General features: G+C 34.7%; 2 protein-coding genes across 7 annotated transcripts in view; both read left to right on the forward strand.

The window, feature by feature from the left end:
* The window catches only part of LOC6577883 (probable G-protein coupled receptor 158), a 37,829-nt gene extending 25,451 nt beyond the window's left edge, over nt 1-12,378 (forward strand). For 2 of the 6 annotated variants that reach the window (XM_015165888.3, XM_015165886.3), the window contains exons 4-15: nt 5,645-5,884; nt 6,012-6,070; nt 6,424-6,543; nt 6,966-7,046; nt 7,110-7,458; nt 7,524-7,592; nt 7,650-8,051; nt 8,708-8,902; nt 10,633-10,814; nt 10,881-10,992; nt 11,398-11,418; nt 11,904-12,378. In XM_015165888.3, coding sequence (XP_015021374.1) covers nt 5,645-5,884; nt 6,012-6,070; nt 6,424-6,543; nt 6,966-7,046; nt 7,110-7,458; nt 7,524-7,592; nt 7,650-8,051; nt 8,708-8,902; nt 10,633-10,814; nt 10,881-10,992; nt 11,398-11,418; nt 11,904-12,101 — 2,028 coding nt within the window. In that variant the 3' untranslated portion in view covers nt 12,102-12,378. Of the gene's footprint in view, nt 1-5,644; nt 5,885-6,011; nt 6,071-6,423; nt 6,544-6,965; nt 7,047-7,109; nt 7,459-7,523; nt 7,593-7,649; nt 8,052-8,707; nt 8,903-10,043; nt 10,127-10,632; nt 10,815-10,880; nt 10,993-11,397; nt 11,419-11,903 lie in introns of those variants that run through there. The other 4 variants (XM_015165887.3, XM_002003778.4, XM_015165889.3 and 1 more) reach the window with 4 other exon arrangements.
* A 1,986-nt stretch (nt 12,379-14,364) lies between these two features.
* LOC122757349 (probable G-protein coupled receptor 158) lies at nt 14,365-18,656 on the forward strand. The gene is made up of 6 exons (XM_044009257.1): nt 14,365-14,568; nt 15,224-15,418; nt 17,152-17,333; nt 17,400-17,511; nt 17,916-17,936; nt 18,423-18,656. The coding sequence occupies exons 1-6, from the start codon at nt 14,380-14,382 to the stop codon at nt 18,618-18,620; spliced, it is 897 nt and encodes a 298-aa protein (XP_043865192.1). The 5' UTR covers nt 14,365-14,379; the 3' UTR covers nt 18,621-18,656.
* The last annotated feature ends 2,500 nt before the right edge of the window (nt 18,657-21,156 follow it).

Below are 21,156 nucleotides of genomic sequence, written 5' to 3' on the forward strand. Positions count from 1 at the left end.
CTCCTTCTCCTTCATCATCTGCTGCTAGCTCTAAGCTATGCTTGAAAGTAATTACAAGAAAAAGCTTAACTCTTACTTTAACAGCATAGACATGTGACTGTTATTAACATTTCAGCTGTAAGTTTTGCTGTTAACGCATTGAAAATTTTATAAGACAAGCTTATTACGATTGGATTGGCTTCTTTATTAGAGTGTTGTTAACATTTGTACTCGTTGCAGATCTGCAATGAGAGCTGCTTAACAGACACATGATTCTAAATGTTTTTCTTAGCTTATTAAAGTACGAGTCCAAAAATTAAAAATAATTAATAATTAATAAAAAATATCTGTTAAAAAAAATCAGATACTAATACTGAAAGAAATCAATTTTGCTATCCTATATATGACTTGAAAGAGTTGTTTTACAATATGCTCTTAAGGTCACAATCTCAAACTAGTAGCATATGACCTTCGGGGACATCCTAGAAGAACACCTTAAAGTGCACCATAACTAATTGGGTAATCCATTAACTATCTCAATTTCGTAAGCTATTTCTGTCATCCTCTTGGGTCGTTTGGGGGACAATTGTTTTGGCTATGGGAAAAATTGCAGCTTGCAATCGACCCAAAGCGGGCAATTAGCATGAATATTTAAAACTGCTAGCTTGGCAGTTGATAAAATGCTACTCGGTTGAAAATGTCACAAGCAGAAGCGGCAGCCGCTGAAGCAGCAGCATGGGGGATGGGCGTATTCATTTTTTTCGGTGTCTAATCAATAAAATTGCTGAGGCAGCAACCCCACTTGACACCCTTGGTCTCCCACTGACGTGGCTTCTCGAGCATAAGTTGAATCAGACTTTCGCATTTTCATGCTGACAAAAATCTTTTTGCGCGCACGAAATTCGAACGAAAAACCCAGGCAAAAGCCCGTCCCGCCTCGCCATGTTGTTGACGGTCGTAAAAAATATTTCGCATACGCCATGTCTGACGCACATTCTATCTAGCCACAAGCCGAAGGAGAACAGCGCAGCAGAGGGTGTGGCAGGGTTACAGGTATTACATGGGATTTGCAAGCAGACAGCAGGCAGCGGGCAGCGGGGAGTGGGTGGCAAGCGTCAAGCAGTGGGTGGCAGGCCGTAGGAAAGCAGCTCGTCGACTGCTTGACGGCATGTCACGCGTTTTGCTCTCGCAAGTTAATTAAAAGATACTAAAGAAGTCACAGCCAAGGGCTCTGGGCCGTATCTTAGCCTGTATCTGGTTGCCAGTAACTGGTGTGCGGTCTATCAACGATATTTTAATTGAATTTGCATGACAATTCCAACGAGAACTTGCAATTTGAAGATAGCGACACTCTCAACCACAAGCTCATCCGCCAAACAGCTAGTCAGGGATGAGCTCGTGAGTGTTGTTAGATATGCTAGTTATACAAATGCAAAATGTCATTATCGATAATTTGGTAAATCTATTTAAAGTCTTATCGAGTTGAACAGCTCAATTATTTAGTTACATCGACAGACACTGTTAATCGTGCTTGTCCAACTTGAAATTCTGCCTTAAGTTACTTTTGCAGCTATTTTTAGCCAGCTGCGCGATTCGTATAAATATTCAATGGGACAACGTGTAAACAATGTGCCACGTAACAGCTATTCCACTTCCTGCCTTGTTCGCCCACTCACACAGACACACACTCACACACAGGCAAGCACACTGAGAGCATGAGCGATCGATGAGGCAAAGTGAGTGGCTTACTGGCTGGATGCTGGGACTTGACGCAATTGCCAAGCAGCTGAGAGCCATAATTAAAAGATACAATTTCAATTGCTCTGAACAAAATGGCAAGCAAATTTGTAAACTGCCATTAGGTTGCTCTTGGTGTGTAAGTGTGTGTGTGTGTGTGTGAGTGTATGTGCCTGTATGAGTGTGCGATTTGGATCTATACACTTGAGTGTGTCATACTTAGCCACGTAGGTCGCCCACTTGTGTATGTAAAAACGTTGTACAGCATAATGAATAAAGTGGCGCACATTGTAGCACAGCTAAGCTTGGCGTGGGAATAAAAACAAGATAACTAAAAAAAAAGAGCAGCTTTTGGACACACCGAAGCTAAAATACACTAACAAATGTTAAAGAGCAATAATTACAAAGCATTTTTCGTATAGAAACTTGTTGATATAGCTTTTGATAGATATAACGATTTGTTTTTTTTTTTTTTTTTTTTTGCTTCTCAATTATATGGGAAAGTTTGCTGTGAAATTTTCCGTTTAAACTCGAAACTTGTAAGTTACAAAGTTACATAGCTTATAGCATACTTATAATACTTTTTTTGGTGTATATTGGAACGTATTTGGGAGCCTGTCCCGGCTGGTTGTCTTTTGTTTGGCTCTGCGGCTTTGGTCAACAGCGAACGCGTTGTCCACTGCCTGTCAAGCGTTATTGTTGTTGCTTGTTCTTACTGTTATTGTTATTGTTGCTGCTGTTGCTACTGCTGCTGCTGGTTCTGCTCCTCAGTCAGTGTGTGCTTTTGTTACACTCCAACAACAGGCTCGTAAATTTATTTGTATGCCATGCCGCTGCCTATTTGTTTGCCTTTGTTTCAATAACAACGACAGCAAGCACAGCACAGCGAGAACCACAGTGAAGCAACAAAATAACTAACAGCAACGTCAAAATTGTTTAACTAATTTCACCGCACAGATTTGGCTCAGGCCTTGCATCGAAGTCATACTTTATATAAAAATAGGTTTTCAATAGATTGCCTTCACGATTTATAAGCCCAAGCCTATTTAAACAATTGGTTTTCGCATTTTTATTTAGAAAATAATTGATATATAAATAGCTATAATAAATATGCTGAAAATCTTTATTTATTTGCAAATTGAAGACCTGCTGTTTTTCCTATATGAATAAAATATATAAATATTGCTAATTAAGAGTTTCAACAGTAAATGCAAGTAAATTATACCAATCATATTACCACACAGTGTTAAGTTAACAGCTTTTATGACAGCCGAGGCATAAATATTCAATTGAAAAAGTGTTGCATACGCGATAGGCGCAAACCGGAAATGCTGACTATTTATACTTTATCAATTGTGTTGATAAGATAATAAATTTTAATGTCATGGATTTAAAGCAATATAAAGATAAAAAGTAAAAATAAAAAAATGCTCACAGCTATTATAAATTGTATATACAATAAATTCAATAAATTATCATTATTTTTATATTTTTATTATTCAACACAATCTGTCACATTAAATTTGTAGAATAAGTGAAATAAAATACAAATTCAAACCATTCCACAAACATTAATATGAACTGTAAAGCTATTCTCTGGCATCAGCTAAATATTCATACAAAAAAGGGTTGCATAAGCCGCTTAAGAAGGGCCCAGTCGCCTACAGCTTGACTTGGTGCATGCTTAAATGCTTCGTTTTTGAATTACACTTCTTTAGCACATTCAAAAACTTGAAGCGTGATCCACAATTTGCGTGCGCCGCTTGAATAAGCGAACGTTTTGCTAAATTGCAATGCGGCAGAGACTTGAAAAAACACTCAAGCAGGTCGCCCCACGGGCAGTCAGGCAGTTGCTCTGCATAATGAAGATGTGCGCCGGGTAGTGCATACTTCTAAGCTGCCCAGATGAGATTTGTAAGTGTCAACAGCAGCAAAACACAACACAAAAAAAAAATAACAAAAAATAACAGAAGACGAAGAAAAAAAAAAACAACAACAACAACAACACGAAGAATAAACGCAAAGCAAAGCAAAGCAAAGCAGCTGACATATTTTATTCATTAAGCACAAAGCGAATAACACGATGGCAAAACATGCAAATGACAACAACAGCAACGACCAAATGCCATATGGGCATGTAAATATTTTTATGGTCATAAGTAAGAATTTTGTATAAGCATGCACTGAGAGAAATAGTTGCAGAATTGGGTTTAATGCAATTAAAATTAATAAGATTAAGATTAAAAACATAATATATAAAAAAAAAAAAAAGAACTCAACAGAATTGAAATATATTTGACTAGCACGTGCTACCTCTCTCATTTTGCTCCCTTTATTTATTTATTTCTTTGAGTGTACCAAAACATGTGTATGTGTGTTATTACATATATACATACACATATATGGCAAATGCCGGCATATCCGAGTGCGCGACGAGATGTCGAGGCAGGAGACATTAAAAAGCCAGTAAAACGCGCTTTACGGATTTCATTTCAACTGCTTATGGCTTGTGCAAGTGTGTATGAGTGACTGTATGTGTGTGTGTGTGTGTGTGTGTGTGGCACGACACTTGGCATAGTTGCTGGCTATATTTACATGTGTATAAGCAGTTATGCGTGTGTGTGTGTGTGTGTGCCTGCAAATATATGCATGTTTTATTGCACACTCGCTTCTGTTTTGTGGCTTTTGCTATTTACAAGTGTTTCGCATTTGTTGTTGTTGTCGTTTTTGTTTGTTTCTTTCTTTCTTTGACGGAGACCGCAACACGCCTGAATGGATCGACCCTCTCCATATGAGTGTGTGACTGTGTGTGTGTGTGTGTGTGTTAGTTATTTGTGTACAAATATGTTTGTTTCTTGTTAATAATTCATTTGGCTTTTCATCTGCCACACATAACGTATACGCAATGTGGTCGCTCCAACGCGTCGAGCATTGCTAATGGGAAATATTTGTTTGAAAAGCCAAAGGTGACTCACCCACACACATACACGCACACAACCACAGCCTGCCCTCCACTCAGCTTAATCCCCTTCTTTCTCTACGCTGCTGCTGTTACCTTTTGTTACCAAAAGGCATAATGATGTCATCAGAGTTGTCCTTTCCAGCGACGCATCTGTGCCCACTAGAACAGAGCGCAGCTCTCTCTCTCTCTCTCTTTCTCTCTCTCGCGCGCGCGCGCTTTTTATATATATAGCATTAGTATCATTTTGCTACGCTGCCTTGCCTGGACATTAAATCGTATTATTTGCCAACAACTTTTTGCATGCCAGTACGCAGCAAACCAACCCAAAGGTGTTGAACCGGGCAAAAGCATGCGTCATGTGAATAATTAATAGCCAACACACACCACACATATACAACGAGGAGTCGCTTTCTGCTGGGGTCATCTTATTTACGTATGCTTAATTTTCTTCGCGTTCACACCAATTATATCACCCACTTAAGGTTAGCACGCATTTTCCGACCCCCTTCATTTGATATTCGGGCTAAGGTGTGCTTTAGTCTAGGGCAAACATAGCCTAACAGCCCTTGAGACTCATGTGTGCAGCACAGCTTATCATATAACTAGCTCGGATTACATCTCCTCTTACGCTTAGCTTTGCTTTGCTGTTTACAAATTTTCAATGCTTTCCATTTGGGTTTACTCTGCGGTATACATATAAGTGTATATGAATATATACAAAGTTACGCTCTTAAAATAACTTTGTCTTCTGGGTGTTGTCCACTTTTGTATTCTTCTGTGTGCTGTATTCGTAAACGTTGCATAAGCAGTGCTACTTGAAATAGAGCGATAAGGTTATGGAAAATTTACTGAGAAATTATAAAAGTTGGCCAAGGAATCGAACATCCAAAGCATAAATAATTGATATGATATTGATTTATATAAATATATGTATATATAACTTTCTACTTTCTATTGAATTTTCAGTTTTACACCTTCGCCGAAATAGCCGAGGACGCAGCACGAAAATTCACGGAATTCCTATCGAATAAATTTCCAAATGCCAACATGCCCATCGCCATAGATGAGCAGACGCGAGCGGAGGTTAGCCATCGGGCGAACGCCATTGCCAGCCACGCCCTCAACGAGGATGACAATCTGCTGGCATTTGCCATCGCGGCGCCCAGCATACACACAGTCGTTGTCAAATTCAGGGACAATGTGACGGTCAGTCTCTGAGCCAGCGACAATGAAAGCAAATGGCATTTAGCTTACATAGCGCTTAACTGATTTATGCTCTTTGCTCTTCATTCATTCATTCTTACATTTTATTCGTCTCCCATTTCACTTTCAGATACCACCGAATGAGGTGCATAATAAGGCGTACTTGGGTTCCTATTGGCGAGAATTGGGGTGAGTTGTAGCATAAACGAAAAGTTCTATACAAATTAAAAACTTAAAATTCATAAATAAATTGGTATAATATTTAAATATTATATTTTCAAAAATATACATTACTTAAATATTTATATTATTTTTATTACTGCTTTATATATTTTCAATTTTCTATTTATGTTTGCGTATTTAAGAAATTTGTATTTGTTGACAAATTCTTATTTCGTTTTATTAAATGATTTAAATGTTGTATGTCCCTAATGGATCAAAACAAAGCACATATAATATAATACTATTAACTAACTATAGCCCACGCTTGCGTGCAGTTGACAGTTCACTAATTGCTTTGATCCTATTGAAAATACTTATAGTGCCGCCTGGAATAGCAGCGATGGCACCCAGGAGTGGGGAGCGCCCTTTCGTGACTGCAACCTGTTGACGGGGCGCTGGCTGTGGCCATTTCGCATATCATTCACCGACCACCGAATCAAGTGAGTTGCCAATGATAATTAGATATATACATATGTATGTATGTATAGTTTATGATTGACAGATTGACGATCGATACACGGATATAAATGTTCAAGAGTTAGCAAGGCTTAATAATTATTTGATAAGAAATCAATTTAAATGTTTAATCCATACTTTACTTTAAGATAAATGCCCTGCTTAAATTTTAAAAATTTAACTTAGTTATTTTACATAAAAAGAGTGGACGGATAATTCTTTAATATCTATTAAAACATTAAAAGAATCAAAGCAAAGCTGTTTAAATTAAGCTTTCAATTCATTACATCATATGCTTTAATGAACTTTTTGTTGCTTGCCCGTTCCAGTAGCTGTTAGCATAGATGTTAACCAAAAATGTTAGAAACAAAGCTAACACCGTTTGTTTACATTTACACTTTTGCAGAATTGTTGCTGCTGCATTCGTAGCCGCTGATGAGGACGTTTGCAACGATGGCCTGGAGGAGGTTTTTGGCAGGCGTCACGGGTAATACAAGCCACAACACAATCCTATATATATCTATATCTAAAACTGCTTTACATTCTTCAGCTGCGATCGCAATACCACATTTTGCCTGCTGGTGGAGAATAAGCCGGCGGCCAGCCGTGATGTCTACACGTGTTTGTGCCGCGAATCGTATTACCTGCCCAATTCAACGTTGCAGGGCTTTCGCGGTGATCTGGTGGAGCTGTCCGAGGGCTTCGACAACTACTCGTGCATACCCTGTCCGGGTGGCTGCAGTCACTGTGATCAGCATGGCGTTTGCCTCAACTTTCAGGAGGAGGACACACTCAACTTGGATGCCTGTCTGCGCCTGCTGGTCGCCATTGTGCTGGGCGCCTGCATTCTCTGCTGCGTGGTGCTCAGCGTGATTGTGTTTAGGCAACGCAAGTGCAAGGTGAATGCGGCAAGCAGACATCCCTTAGCGACAACCCAACACTCTTCAACACTCTTCCATTTCAGGCCATTGCATCGGGCATGTGGACTGTGCTGGAGACCATACTGCTGGGCATTGTATTACTTTATGCATCGGTTCGTTAGTTTGTCAACCTGTCAAATTGTCTGTATGGTAATGAAATCTCGTGTTAGGTTGCCGTCCATTTCTTTCCCGCCTCCACGGAGCGCTGCTTGCTGGAGCCCTGGCTGCGCGAGATTGGCTTTATCACGTGCTATGGTGCGATTATCTTGAAACTATATCGCCATCTGGTGGACTTTCGCACACGCAAAGCGCATCGTTGGGTGCTCCGCGATGTGGATTTACTCAAATATCTGGGCACCATGGTCTTTGCCGTTATCTGTTATATGTCCGCGTTCACGGCCTCGTCGCTCGATCTGCTGGAGAGCGCCCAGTTGGAAAGTCTGCGAGAGGTCAGCACCAACACCTGCCATCCTCTCAAATGGGAACTGGTGACGCAGACCAGCGAGATGCTCATCCTCTGCTTTGGCCTACATTTGGCCATTGCCAGTCGCAATGCCAATACACAGTTTCGGGTGAGCAAACGACATTAATTTGATGTCCTTCTAAATGAAGCTTATCTCTATTCAGTTAAAATCGATTAAAAACAAAAAACAAATTTCACATCTTGTTTTTATACCCTGAACCCATTAAGAGATCATTGACATATCTCGAATATACACGAAAGAGTTTAAAAATAAAGTGTACAAGTTCATAGAGATACATTTTTTTTTTTTTTTTATATTGAAAATATATTCAGATAAAAAGTCGATAAATATCGATAATTGAAACCTTTATCATTTAAAGCGAATGTAAGCAATAAAAAAGAATAATAAAATTATTAATATTAGCTCATTAGCTCTACTTTGATCTCTGTTAGAAATTTGAAAATTTATTAATTTGAATTTATATCTAAGGCTCATAGATATAAATTCAAATTAATAAATTTTAAAATTTCTAACAGAGATCAAACTAGAGCTAATGAAAATCGTTATATGTATCTTTAGTATAAGGAAAACAACAAAATTTTGTTTCCTAATTATATTTTATCTATAATAAGATTTAATTTCCTAACAATCTCTCTCTCTCTCTATCTCTCTCTCTGTTTTCGTCTTCACACAAAACAAAATTTTCTTGATAATATTCTTCTTAAATTTGACTTCTTTATTTTTACCACTCTTACATTTTGCAGGAGCGTCAATTTCTGGTGACAACATTAACGCTGGAGTTCCTTGTGTCGTCCAGTTTCTATTTTCTGCGCTTTTTCTATTTGCCGGAAATGAGTCCCAGCGCCATTTTGCTGGCGCTGTTTGTGCGCTCGCAGCTGACGAATAGCTTCGCCTTGGGTTTGATATTTGTGCCAAAATTGTGGTATCAGCACAAGCAGGTAACACAATTTGTTGACAATTTTATTTACGTCGCTTAAGTTTTTCATATGATTTACAATTAACATTTGGTTTAACATTGAGATTTATTTCTTGCTAACAAAAGAAAAAAAAAAAAAAAAAGAATTTAATTGGAAAAAGTGCGTTCAAAGTTTGTTCGAGTTAAATACATATACCATATACAATATTACATATTTATATATATGTATGTATATATACATATATATAACCTAGAAAGTTGAGATATTCCCGCCGTAGGCTCAGTTTGTGATCATTTGTCCGCAGTCGCTTGTCTCGTCTCGTCTTGTATTGGTCCAAATATATCGTAAATCGTAAATCGTACTCGTTCTTGTATTTGGTATTAACATTTGGTTGAGGAAACGATTTTTGTAAAAAAAATTTAAATAAATAAATAAATAAAATAAACATCAAACTGTAATTTGAAAACGCCGAAGAAAGCTTTTTGCTAAATACAAAATTAATTTCATAGAATTAACAAACAAAAAAAAATAAATTATAATTTGTCGAGTTGAATTCATTATGGTTTCTATTCATTTTTTGGAGTTACAAAATACAATTTTAGTATTAAGCTAACATTTTCATGAATTTTAGTCAAGCTATGAAGTTGCTGCAAGTGTCATTTTTGTACCCGAATGTTTACTGTATGTATTTATCGAAGTTCTTGATTTCATCTCGTGTTGCGTTTTATTTCGTTCTAACTGCACCCGAGCTCTTAAGTTCGCACAACTGTATTCGCTTTTCTTTAATTAAGACGTTAACCAACACTATGGCTGCATGCGTGCGATTGTGTGTGAGTGCATGCATTTACTTAACACATTACAGCTAAGACAACCATACAATTTATAATGACAAAAATCGGTTTCCTTTAATACCCAACATGTATACCAAAACTATAGAGTATTCTCTTCTTCTTCCACATTATAATCTATAACTCTGTGTCTCTCACTTGCGCTCTCTCTCTCTCTATCGCTCTGCCTCTCTCTCTGTAATTCTTTGTTAACCCATGCTACTCACCGTCTATCTCTCTAACCTAAAGTAGTTCTCTTAGCCAAAGTCCAAAGTAACGTTTAGTCTCGTCGCTATTTAAGTTTAGATTTTGACCTATGTTTATCTCATTTACAGCACCACAAGAGACATAACCACGCCCACGCCCCAACAGACACACATTTATAAAATCACACTAATAAGCCATACAAAAGCTCAGAGAAAAAAACTACCTCAAAATTTAAAATCTAAAAGTTATAAGCTGAAAAGCAAATCTCTTAACTTAAGTTCAACAAAAAACTCTATTAAACTTTCAATAAGAAAACTATCAAGTTTACAAACTAAATTTCTAAGTATATACTTTTTCAAGTCACTCACACTAAAAATTACAAGATTTTTATATACATTTTCTCTGAGAGTAATCATACAAATTCCATACACAATTACACATTCCACAATTTGACACAAAGCGCACTAAAAATTTCTTCTATACTTTTACCAATTCTCAATATTTATAAATTTTGTTTTTCTATACGTTAACCCTTGATGTTCAGTTAAAATTTCCGTTTCCTTAACCATTTCCGTTTCAACTGTTTCAAACGTTAAGCGTTAGCTTTTCCGTTTTTGTTTCGGTTTCCGTTTTCATTTCCGTTCCGTTCCGTTCCGTTTTCGTACGGTACGCTGAGTGTGTGGTTTGCGGTGTTTGTTGCATCTTCATAGCTTGCAGGTTCGTTCGCTTGCGTATGATCTATCAATGCGTTTACCTGTGGATGCTTTCAAGGGTACGTCACACGATGCCGGCCAGCGTTTGGGCGGCGGCTATGCGGGCCTGTGCCTGGGCGATCCCGACATTGGTGAGCTGACCATATCCGAAATGAGTCCCGAGGATATACGTGCCGAACTCAAAAGGTGAGCGCCATTAACCGTACCGATTACGTTCACGTTTCATTGCCATTCCGTTCCGCTCGACTGTAGACTGTACACACAACTGGAGATACTGAAGAACAAGACACTGCGCCAGGATAATCCGCACATTAGCAAAAGGCGCGGCGGTCGCAAGGCGGGTCACCGCCGCTTCTCATTGCAAGTAAGTGACTGAAGATCAACTGGCCGTCAAGTCAGCGTCTTCACTGTAAAATACATTTACATCAAGGCCCAGTCCAGCCAGTGAAATGAACAAAGCTCTTACTTGCAAAGCAAAGCCAAAAGTTGTCTCGATGTTTTTAAAACGCAAAAACCAAGTTTCCCCAGCCCGAGCCCCCTATCAAAGCCCAAGCTCTCCCACTTTCTATCTATATATCTCTTTTTTTCTCTCTTTATCTTAAACTCCATTTTCACTTGTAAAATATTTCTGTGTCAATATATATGAATATTAATTGAAATATCTATATACATATATCATTGTTCTTGTCATGACTTGTACTATATAATGAAACAAACAAAACAAAAACTCAAACCCACCAACAAAAACCAAAAAATAAACTATATGTAGAAAAAGGGCAGCAAAGATAAGGTAAGCAACGTCAGTCTCTCTCTCTCTCTGTCTGTCTCTCTCACTGTTTAATACACGTAAAGCTAACCTAAAGAAAATTCTATCTAAATCATAACCTAACTATGTGTTGTGCCTAACCTAAAAAAAAAAAAAAAATAATAATAATAATTAATTAAAGTATAAATTGGGCACGTTTGTCTATAGCGCCTAACTCAACGTAACATATCGTTAAGTCTTCAACTACCACTGAGCATGCAGGCCTAATCTACCAAAAACCCACTAAAAAATAAAATAGCTGATTGTACCTTTGTGTCCTCTGAGTCTCTGTCTACAGTGTCCCCTAAACATGCATGCACACCCAATAGCACTTCATACATACTCGTATCTAAACTAAATCTAAAATAAAAGAAATATATTCAACAAAAGAACTAACAAATGCACTCAACAAAATTATATTGCTGAATCGAGAAACTGCCCTATATAATATGTAGAAAAACCTTTCGCAGGCTTTAAGTGCCAAACATCGCAGCAATAAGCATCATCAGGATATTGAGATAACCGAAGCGGAGCCATCACGCACGCCCGAGGACTCAGTTTGCAGTGGTGAGGGGCCGACAGATACCTATGCCGAAATATCGGGCATATCGCATTCAATGCTATCCCATTCAATGGTATCGCATTCCGTTGTCTCGCACTCCAAATAAACCTTGAACGATGCGCCCCAAATACTTGTAAATAACTCAAAGGAAGATAGAAACACAAAAGAAAAACTAGGTATATATTAATGCTATATACACATACATATATAGTATATAGTATATATATATATATATATATATATATATATATATATATATATATATATATATATATGTGAATGTATGTAACTGAGAATTAGGTGCAGCATTATAACAAATAGCGCAACAACACAAACAATAAAAGAAATTACTTTAATTTTTTGCAATGAGAATGAGCAAATGTTAAAAAATATATACTAAAAATATAATATATTAAAGAAAAAAATATACAAACAATAAAAAACATTACTTTATTTTAACAAAGAAAAAGAAGACGAAGAAGAGTGTGCCATGGAGCAGTGTTGAATAACAACAAAATAAAATGTGAAAATGAATTTTTGTACAATTTTGATAAATTTTTAAGAGCTGTTTTTGTGCGTGTGGTTTGTTTGTTTGTTTTTCATTTATTCAAATGTGACAAGAGCAAGACGATGATCAAATTGAAATAGAAGAGTTGAAAACAGAGCCCACCTGTGTAGGTAAACGTTAAACTGTTGCAGCAATATAAGTTTTCTTACACTGCTTGTTTTACTCTCTGTTATTTGAAATAATTTCAACTGAGTTCCTTGAAAGTAACTAAAGAAAATATATGTTTCATAATTTACCTTTCATTTGTCAACCGCAATAAAAATATCTAATGAAAAACTCAAAAGACAATTCCTAATGGTCGTAAATCAGTTGTAAATTTGAGCTTATAGGCAATACTTACTTATACACATACTAGAAATTCCTAAACCTCAACCCCCCCCACACTCCTTCCCCCATTAACTAAACAACTTACACAATCGACGCCTAGACTTTAAAATATGTATGTACTTTATATAATTATATATATATATATAAATATACTGAAAGATATATTGTAAAACCACAGCAACTAATCAGCGTATAGCGAATATTTGTATATACTATACCAATACATGCATATACATATATATGCAGATGCATAATGATTTATGCGCATATCTGAAGTATGCGAAATTGAAAAAAAAAAAAAAAACAAAAACAAAAAACTTATAATAATAACAAAAAAATACTAGATCAAAGCGAGGCACTTGTTAACTTTCTGACAGAGCGAACAAAAAATTGAAAAAAAAATAAATAAATTATTAAATTGTTGTATAATTTTACAGTTTAAAACTATGGGGGGCGGGGCAGGTTTAACGATCGTTCTGAATGTTAATAATAGTCTAGTAGCTAAAAGAAAAATAAAAAATAAAGGAAAACATTTGTCCAAAATGAACATTTTATTTCAACAAATTATTATTATTTTTTGCTAATAAAGTAACGAAATACATTTGAAATGTATTTTGAAATTGTATTACTCCGATAGCCACATAAGACATTTAAATCGAAAATAATTCAGAATAGATAAGTCCAAATAAATGAGAACAAGGAAGATTTCAAAATCCATCAAAAAATATACAGTATACAGTACACAGGCATTTATATGAGGTATATATGTATATATATATATAAGCCTAAAAGATTGGAAAATATTTGGAAGTTAGATAAAAACAAACACAGACACACACTCACAGACAAACATGCATGCAACAAGTTGAGCATTTAAAAAAATAAATAAAAATTTAAAACAACTTTTTGATTGCGTTTGATCAAAGAGCTATGTGTATAAAATATTGATATATTGAACTAAATGGCATATATACATAAATATATAAATTATATAGGAATGTATGTAATTGAAAATAATGTATGTGTGTGTATCAGCATTACAATAAAAAACAAACAAATTTAAGAAATAGTAATAAAAAATAAATATGAAATAATACCAAATAAAAATAGATGGCATACTAAAATTTAGTTGCTCATTGCAAAAGAATATTTCTCAAAAATTCAAAAAGAAAAAAACAAATTTTGCAAGTGTGATAGTGTTCATAATATTCGTTCATTGTAATTAAATGTAATAAAAGAAGCAGAAAAAAAAATCCAATCACGCGATAATTACAAACTGTAATCCTTTGTCTACATGTATTCCCCTTTAAGACAAAAGCAGGGCAAAGAAAAAATGAAATCTAACATTAAAAAAATTGTAACACAAATTATTTTCAAAAATGAATTACAATAGAAAAGAAAAAGAACAAAACCCAAAAGAGCGACAACAAAAAATGATACTAATAAACATAAATAATGATTAAATCAAATATTTGCCGTTATCTGTTATATGTCCGCGTTCACGGCCTCGTCGCTCGATCTGCTGGAGAGCGCCCAGTTGGAAAGTCTGCGAGAGGTCAGCACCAACACCTGCCATCCTCTCAAATGGGAACTGGTGACGCAGACCAGCGAGATGCTCATCCTCTGCTTTGGCCTACATTTGGCCATTGCCAGTCGCAATGCCAATACACAGTTTCGGGTGAGCAAACGACATTAATTTGATGTCCTTCTAAATGAAGCTTATCTCTATTCAGTTAAAATCGATTAAAAACAAAAAACAAATTTCACATCTTGTTTTTATACCCTGAACCCATTAAGAGATCATTGACATATCTCGAATATACACGAAAGAGTTTAAAAATAAAGTGTACAAGTTCATAGAGATACATTTTTTTTTTTTTTTATATTGAAAATATATTCAGATAAAAAGTCGATAAATATCGATAATTGAAACCTTTATCATTTAAAGCGAATGTAAGCAATAAAAAAGAATAATAAAATTATTAATATTAGCTCATTAGCTCTACTTTGATCTCTGTTAGAAATTTGAAAATTTATTAATTTGAATTTATATCTAAGGCTCATAGATATAAATTCAAATTAATAAATTTTAAAATTTCTAACAGAGATCAAACTAGAGCTAATGAAAATCGTTATATGTATCTTTAGTATAAGGAAAACAACAAAATTTTGTTTCCTAATTATATTTTATCTATAATAAGATTTAATTTCCTAACAATCTCTCTCTCTCTCTATCTCTCTCTCTGTTTTCGTCTTCACACAAAACAAAATTTTCTTGATAATATTCTTCTTAAATTTGACTTCTTTATTTTTACCACTCTTACATTTTGCAGGAGCGTCAATTTCTGGTGACAACATTAACGCTGGAGTTCCTTGTGTCGTCCAGTTTCTATTTTCTGCGCTTTTTCTATTTGCCGGAAATGAGTCCCAGCGCCATTTTGCTGGCGCTGTTTGTGCGCTCGCAGCTGACGAATAGCTTCGCCTTGGGTTTGATATTTGTGCCAAAATTGTGGTATCAGCACAAGCAGGTAACACAATTTGTTGACAATTTTATTTACGTCGCTTAAGTTTTTCATATGATTTACAATTAACATTTGGTTTAACATTGAGATTTATTTCTTGCTAACAAAAGAACAAAAAAAAAAAAAAAAAGAATTTAATTGGAAAAAGTGCGTTCAAAGTTTGTTCGAGTTAAATACATATACCATATACAATATTACATATTTATATATATGTATGTATATATACATATATATAACCTAGAAAGTTGAGATATTCCCGCCGTAGGCTCAGTTTGTGATCATTTGTCCGCAGTCGCTTGTCTCGTCTCGTCTTGTATTGGTCCAAATATATCGTAAATCGTAAATCGTACTCGTTCTTGTATTTGGTATTAACATTTGGTTGAGGAAACGATTTTTGTAAAAAAAATTTAAATAAATAAATAAATAAAATAAACATCAAACTGTAATTTGAAAACGCCGAAGAAAGCTTTTTGCTAAATACAAAATTAATTTCATAGAATTAACAAACAAAAAAAAATAAATTATAATTTGTCGAGTTGAATTCATTATGGTTTCTATTCATTTTTTGGAGTTACAAAATACAATTTTAGTATTAAGCTAACATTTTCATGAATTTTAGTCAAGCTATGAAGTTGCTGCAAGTGTCATTTTTGTACCCGAATGTTTACTGTATGTATTTATCGAAGTTCTTGATTTCATCTCGTGTTGCGTTTTATTTCGTTCTAACTGCACCCGAGCTCTTAAGTTCGCACAACTGTATTCGCTTTTCTTTAATTAAGACGTTAACCAACACTATGGCTGCATGCGTGCGATTGTGTGTGAGTGCATGCATTTACTTAACACATTACAGCTAAGACAACCATACAATTTATAATGACAAAAATCGGTTTCCTTTAATACCCAACATGTATACCAAAACTATAGAGTATTCTCTTCTTCTTCCACATTATAATCTATAACTCTGTGTCTCTCACTTGCGCTCTCTCTCTCTCTATCGCTCTGCCTCTCTCTCTGTAATTCTTTGTTAACCCATGCTACTCACCGTCTATCTCTCTAACCTAAAGTAGTTCTCTTAGCCAAAGTCCAAAGTAACGTTTAGTCTCGTCGCTATTTAAGTTTAGATTTTGACCTATGTTTATCTCATTTACAGCACCACAAGAGACATAACCACGCCCACGCCCCAACAGACACACATTTATAAAATCACACTAATAAGCCATACAAAAGCTCAGAGAAAAAAACTACCTCAAAATTTAAAATCTAAAAGTTATAAGCTGAAAAGCAAATCTCTTAACTTAAGTTCAACAAAAAACTCTATTAAACTTTCAATAAGAAAACTATCAAGTTTACAAACTAAATTTCTAAGTATATACTTTTTCAAGTCACTCACACTAAAAATTACAAGATTTTTATATACATTTTCTCTGAGAGTAATCATACAAATTCCATACACAATTACACATTCCACAATTTGACACAAAGCGCACTAAAAATTTCTTCTATACTTTTACCAATTCTCAATATTTATAAATTTTGTTTTTCTATACGTTAACCCTTGATGTTCAGTTAAAATTTCCGTTTCCTTAACCATTTCCGTTTCAACTGTTTCAAACGTTAAGCGTTAGCTTTTCCGTTTTTGTTTCGGTTTCCGTTTTCATTTCCGTTCCGTTCCGTTCCGTTTTCGTACGGTACGCTGAGTGTGTGGTTTGCGGTGTTTGTTGCATCTTCATAGCTTGCAGGTTCGTTCGCTTGCGTATGATCTATCAATGCGTTTACCTGTGGATGCTTTCAAGGGTACGTCACACGATGCCGGCCAGCGTTTGGGCGGCGGCTATGCGGGCCTGTGCCTGGGCGATCCCGACATTGGTGAGCTGACCATATCCGAAATGAGTCCCGAGGATATACGTGCCGAACTCAAAAGGTGAGCGCCATTAACCGTACCGATTACGTTCACGTTTCATTGCCATTCCGTTCCGCTCGACTGTAGACTGTACACACAACTGGAGATACTGAAGAACAAGACACTGCGCCAGGATAATCCGCACATTAGCAAAAGGCGCGGCGGTCGCAAGGCGGGTCACCGCCGCTTCTCATTGCAAGTAAGTGACTGAAGATCAACTGGCCGTCAAGTCAGCGTCTTCACTGTAAAATACATTTACATCAAGGCCCAGTCCAGCCAGTGAAATGAACAAAGCTCTTACTTGCAAAGCAAAGCCAAAAGTTGTCTCGATGTTTTTAAAACGCAAAAACCAAGTTTCCCCAGCCCGAGCCCCCTATCAAAGCCCAAGCTCTCCCACTTTCTATCTATATATCTCTTTTTTCTCTCTTTATCTTAAACTCCATTTTCACTTGTAAAATATTTCTGTGTCAATATATATGAATATTAATTGAAATATCTATATACATATATCATTGTTCTTGTCATGACTTGTACTATATAATGAAACAAACAAAACAAAAACTCAAACCCACCAACAAAAACCAAAAAATAAACTATATGTAGAAAAAGGGCAGCAAAGATAAGGTAAGCAACGTCAGTCTCTCTCTCTCTCTGTCTGTCTCTCTCACTGTTTAATACACGTAAAGCTAACCTAAAGAAAATTCTATCTAAATCATAACCTAACTATGTGTTGTGCCTAACCTAAAAAAAAAAAAAAAATAATAATAATAATTAATTAAAGTATAAATTGGGCACGTTTGTCTATAGCGCCTAACTCAACGTAACATATCGTTAAGTCTTCAACTACCACTGAGCATGCAGGCCTAATCTACCAAAAAACCCACTAAAAAATAAAATAGCTGATTGTACCTTTGTGTCCTCTGAGTCTCTGTCTACAGTGTCCCCTAAACATGCATGCACACCCAATAGCACTTCATACATACTCGTATCTAAACTAAATCTAAAATAAAAGAAATATATTCAACAAAAGAACTAACAAATGCACTCAACAAAATTATATTGCTGAATCGAGAAACTGCCCTATATAATATGTAGAAAAACCTTTCGCAGGCTTTAAGTGCCAAACATCGCAGCAATAAGCATCATCAGGATATTGAGATAACCGAAGCGGAGCCATCACGCACGCCCGAGGACTCAGTTTGCAGTGGTGAGGGGCCGACAGATACCTATGCCGAAATATCGGGCATATCGCATTCAATGCTATCCCATTCAATGGTATCGCATTCCGTTGTCTCGCACTCCAAATAAACCTTGAACGATGCGCCCCAAATACTTGTAAATAACTCAAAGGAAGATAGAAACACAAAAGAAAAACTAGGTATATATTAATGCTATATACACATACATATATAGTATATATATATATATATATATATATATATATATATATATATATATATATATATATATATATATATATATATATATATATGTGAATGTATGTAACTGAGAATTAGGTGCAGCATTATAACAAATAGCGCAACAACACAAACAATAAAAGAAATTACTTTAATTTTTTGCAATGAGAATGAGCAAATGTTAAAAAAATATATACTAAAAATATAATATATTAAAGAAAAAAATATACAAACAATAAAAAACATTACTTTATTTTAACAAAGAAAAAGAAGACGAAGAAGAGTGTGCCATGGAGCAGTGTTGAATAACAACAAAATAAAATGTGAAAATGAATTTTTGTACAATTTTGATAAATTTTTAAGAGCTGTTTTTGTGCGTGTGGTTTGTTTGTTTGTTTTTCATTTATTCAAATGTGACAAGAGCAAGACGATGATCAAATTGAAATAGAAGAGTTGAAAACAGAGCCCACCTGTGTAGGTAAACGTTAAACTGTTGCAGCAATATAAGTTTTCTTACACTGCTTGTTTTACTCTCTGTTATTTGAAATAATTTCAACTGAGTTCCTTGAAAGTAACTAAAGAAAATATATGTTTCATAATTTACCTTTCATTTGTCAACCGCAATAAAAATATCTAATGAAAAACTCAAAAGACAATTCCTAATGGTCGTAAATCAGTTGTAAATTTGAGCTTATAGGCAATACTTACTTATACACATACTAGAAATTCCTAAACCTCAACCCCCCCCCCACACTCCTTCCCCCATTAACTAAACAACTTACACAATCGACGCCTAGACTTTAAAATATGTATGTACTTTATATAATTATATATATATATATAAATATACTGAAAGATATATTGTAAAACCACAGCAACTAATCAGCGTATAGCGAATATTTGTATATACTATACCAATACATGCATATACATATATATGCAGATGCATAATGATTTATGCGCATATCTGAAGTATGCGAAATTGAAAAAAAAAAAAAAAAAACAAAAAACTTATAATAATAACAAAAAAATACTAGATCAAAGCGAGGCACTTGTTAACTTTCTGACAGAGCGAACAAAAAATTGAAAAAAAATAAATAAATTATTAAATTGTTGTATAATTTTACAGTTTAAAACTATGGGGGGCGGGGCAGGTTTAACGATCGTTCTGAATGTTAATAATAGTCTAGTAGCTAAAAGAAAAATAAAAAATAAAGGAAAACATTTGTCCAAAATGAACATTTTATTTCAACAAATTATTATTATTTTTTGCTAATAAAGTAACGAAATACATTTGAAATGTATTTTGAAATTGTATTACTCCGATAGCCACATAAGACATTTAAATCGAAAATAATTCAGAATAGATAAGTCCAAATAAATGAGAACAAGGAAGATTTCAAAATCCATCAAAAAATATACAGTATACAGTACACAGGCATTTATATGAGGTATATATGTATATATATATATAAGCCTAAAAGATTGGAAAATATTTGGAAGTTAGATAAAAACAAACACAGACACACACTCACAGACAAACATGCATGCAACAAGTTGAGCATTTAAAAAAATAAATAAAAATTTAAAACAACTTTTTGATTGCGTTTGATCAAAGAGCTATGTGTATAAAATATTGATATATTGAACTAAATGGCATATATACATAAATATATAAATTATATAGGAATGTATGTAATTGAAAATAATGTATGTGTGTGTATCAGCATTACAATAAAAAAACAAACAAATTTAAGAAATAGTAATAAAAAATAAATATGAAATAATACCAAATAAAAATAGATGGCATACTAAAATTTAGTTGCTCATTGCAAAAGAATATTTCTCAAAAATTCAAAAAGAAAAAAACAAATTTTGCAAGTGTGATAGTGTTCATAATATTCGTTCATTGTAATTAAATGTAATAAAAGAAGCAGAAAAAAAAATCCAATCACGCGATAATTACAAACTGTAATCCTTTGTCTACATGTATTCCCCTTTAAGACAAAAGCAGGGCAAAGAAAAAATGAAATCTAACATTAAAAAAATTGTAACACAAATTATTTTCAAAAATGAATTACAATAGAAAAGAAAAAGAACAAAACCCAAAAGAGCGACAACAAAAAATGATACTAATAAACATAAATAATGATTAAATCAAATATTTAAACTGTGTATTCTATTTAAAAGTAGAAGAGAGAAGTGAAAAGAGTTGCAAAAAGATATTTTAAGGGGAAAGTGGAAATCATTGCAAAAATGTAACTTTCGTGCTCTTCATAGAGAACTTCTCTTTGAGTGTCTTCTTCTAGGAGAGCTATATATACCACATTTATGACATAACTGACAAGATCTAATATATATTTGGGTACTTTTATCAGAAGGTAATTTGCCAGACTACAGTATACATATGGCTAAGAGGTCATAAA

This window comes from Drosophila mojavensis, unplaced genomic scaffold (genome assembly GCF_018153725.1).
Source record: "Drosophila mojavensis isolate 15081-1352.22 unplaced genomic scaffold, ASM1815372v1 contig_49, whole genome shotgun sequence".
Taxonomy (NCBI): domain Eukaryota; kingdom Metazoa; phylum Arthropoda; class Insecta; order Diptera; family Drosophilidae; genus Drosophila; species Drosophila mojavensis.

Excerpts from the sequence above, each read along its gene's own strand:
- LOC122757349 (XM_044009257.1), top strand. The coding sequence starts at position 14,380 with ATGTCCGCGTTCACGGCCTCGTCGCTCGATCTGCTGGAGAGCGCCCAG. Across the intron at positions 17,512-17,915 it reads ACCGCCGCTTCTCATTGCAA|AAAAAGGGCAGCAAAGATAA; the intron begins GTAAGTGACTGA and ends AACTATATGTAG. Across the intron at positions 17,937-18,422 it reads AAAAGGGCAGCAAAGATAAG|GCTTTAAGTGCCAAACATCG; the intron begins GTAAGCAACGTC and ends AACCTTTCGCAG.